This window comes from Cucumis melo, chromosome 8, assembly GCF_025177605.1.
Source record: "Cucumis melo cultivar AY chromosome 8, USDA_Cmelo_AY_1.0, whole genome shotgun sequence".
In the NCBI taxonomy this organism is placed as follows: Eukaryota; Viridiplantae; Streptophyta; class Magnoliopsida; order Cucurbitales; family Cucurbitaceae; genus Cucumis; species Cucumis melo.
The window spans coordinates 25,752,358-25,754,202 of record NC_066864.1 but is presented as its reverse complement, the minus strand read 5'-3'; the positions used below and the strand labels follow the sequence as shown (position 1 = coordinate 25,754,202).

General features: G+C 37.5%; 1 protein-coding gene across 1 annotated transcript; it reads left to right on the top strand.

Moving 5' to 3' along the window:
* Positions 1-276: 276 nt before the first annotated feature.
* On the top strand, positions 277-1,845 carry LOC103501496 (uncharacterized). The gene is made up of 2 exons (XM_008465086.3): positions 277-561; positions 802-1,845. Exons 1-2 carry the CDS (start codon positions 370-372, stop codon positions 1,534-1,536), a joined length of 927 nt encoding a protein of 308 aa, XP_008463308.1. The 5' UTR covers positions 277-369; the 3' UTR covers positions 1,537-1,845.

Here is a 1,845-nt window from a genome sequence, read left to right as displayed (position 1 = left end):
TTATTTTAAAATGTTACAAACTAAATTATTGCTAATTCAAAAATATAAAGATAGTCAATAATAATGATGTGTTTGGATTGAACATATAAAAATATGTTTTCCAAAAAATCCTATGGATTGAAAAGAAAAATGAAACTACGTGAAATAAATATTTCCAAAATTATTTTAAAAAATTGGGAACACTCCAATTTTTTCAAAACAATCTGTTCCAAAATTAAATTAAATTGTTATCAAATTTGTTTTCTAAAACCTTTTTAACATAAAAACAATAAAAAAGGAGAAAGAAAGGAAAAGAAAAATCTCATTGAACCGTTTTGGAATTTGCAAATTGAGAAGAAGGAGTAGAAGAAGGTTAAAGATGACCGTTCGATGATCTCTGATCTACAGTTTCACTCACAAAAACTCCATTTTTGGATCCCACTTCCAATCTCCATCTCTCTCTACGCCCATTTTCTTTCTTGGTTTCCGAGCCTTATTCTCTTAACTTTAAAGCTTTTCTCTTCCCCTACCGTCGCCGTTTTCCTCTTCAACTTCCGTTCAATCCCATTACTCAGCCGCCAGGTAACTTTCTCCCTCTTCTCTTCATTTCCAAACGCTTTTTCGCCCTCTTTTCCCCTTCCTGCATCTAGGTTTCTGTTGTTTTTCCCCTTGATATTTTTACAACGCGAAATCTTCAGTTACCCATATGTTTGTTGTCCATTTCATTGTGTTCTTTGATCAGATTCCCCCCCCCCCCCCCCCCCCCCCCCCCCGTTTCGTTAGGGTTTTGTAGTTTTTTTATATGATTTCTTCGTTATTCAGGGTTTTGATTTACGCCCAGTTGATTTAACGAAGATGGATTTTGCTCGATGTACTGATGAATCTAAAGAATCAGAAAATTTGTCTACTAAATGTTGTAGTAAAGTGGAAACTCAGCTGGAGATTGTTGAACTAAGAGTTCCTATTGAGCCTTCAACGCCTGATGCTGATAGAGAAAGTGGTGATTTTCCTTCTGATTCTAAATCCCCAATCACTCAGGTTGTGACTAGCAAACCTCTTTTATTAACTTGTTTAGATTCTTTAGGTGAAAGAATTGAAGCCCCTTTAGAGAGTTCTGACTCTTTTGATCCTCTTTGTAGCCCTCGTACTCCTAAGGATGGTGTTTTTGACCCCTTTTCCCCTGCCCCTGCTCATTTGGCTTTAGCTCCTATCTCTAGAAAGTATTTTAGTGGCTCTGTTGGCTTTGTTCCTCGCCGTCTTCAATTTGGTTCTTCTTCTTCTTCATTGCAATTAGTGGAAGCTGAAGAAGAACAATCCATTTCTGATAGTGAGCTGTTGGAGGCAGTTTATGAGAACCTCTTGGAAGTTATTGTTTCCCATCAAGCTGAATCTTCTCTTGCTCAGCCCTCAAGCTCTCAAAGTGATTCTCCTGATTGTAATACACCTCCTACGTCTTTTTTGAGTGGGGTTGCTCAAACTTGTCCTGCTGCGCCCGTTAAGCCCTCGAGAAAGTTGCGCAATCTCGACATGGGTTTGTGCAGAAAGCTTGAGTTCTGAATATTGGTGCACTTCTAATTAGCTTCAGATTATTGCATAGAAGAATGTAGGTAAAGTTAACTCTCGAGAATGAATTACTTACTTGCTAATTTGAACATCTGACGTTTCTGTACTGATTGTATGACTAGCAAAATCTCCAGTGAAGCAGGCTGATTATTGTAAATTTTGGAAGTCTTCTTTTGATGAACAAGCTGGTTGGGTTGGATCATGGATGTTTGTCTTGTGATCTCATCTCCTCAGTTTGGTTAAGAGTAGGATTGTTGAAAATGATATTGACTAATAAACCAATCCTCTTTGTTACTCTGATCA

What these genes read in the sequence shown, in the direction of transcription:
- LOC103501496 (XM_008465086.3), top strand. Translation starts at nt 370, where the DNA reads ATGATCTCTGATCTACAGTTTCACTCACAAAAACTCCATTTTTGGATC. An exon ending in TCCCATTACTCAGCCGCCAG is followed by an intron (nt 562 to 801) that starts GTAACTTTCTCC and finishes TTCGTTATTCAG; the next exon opens with GGTTTTGATTTACGCCCAGT.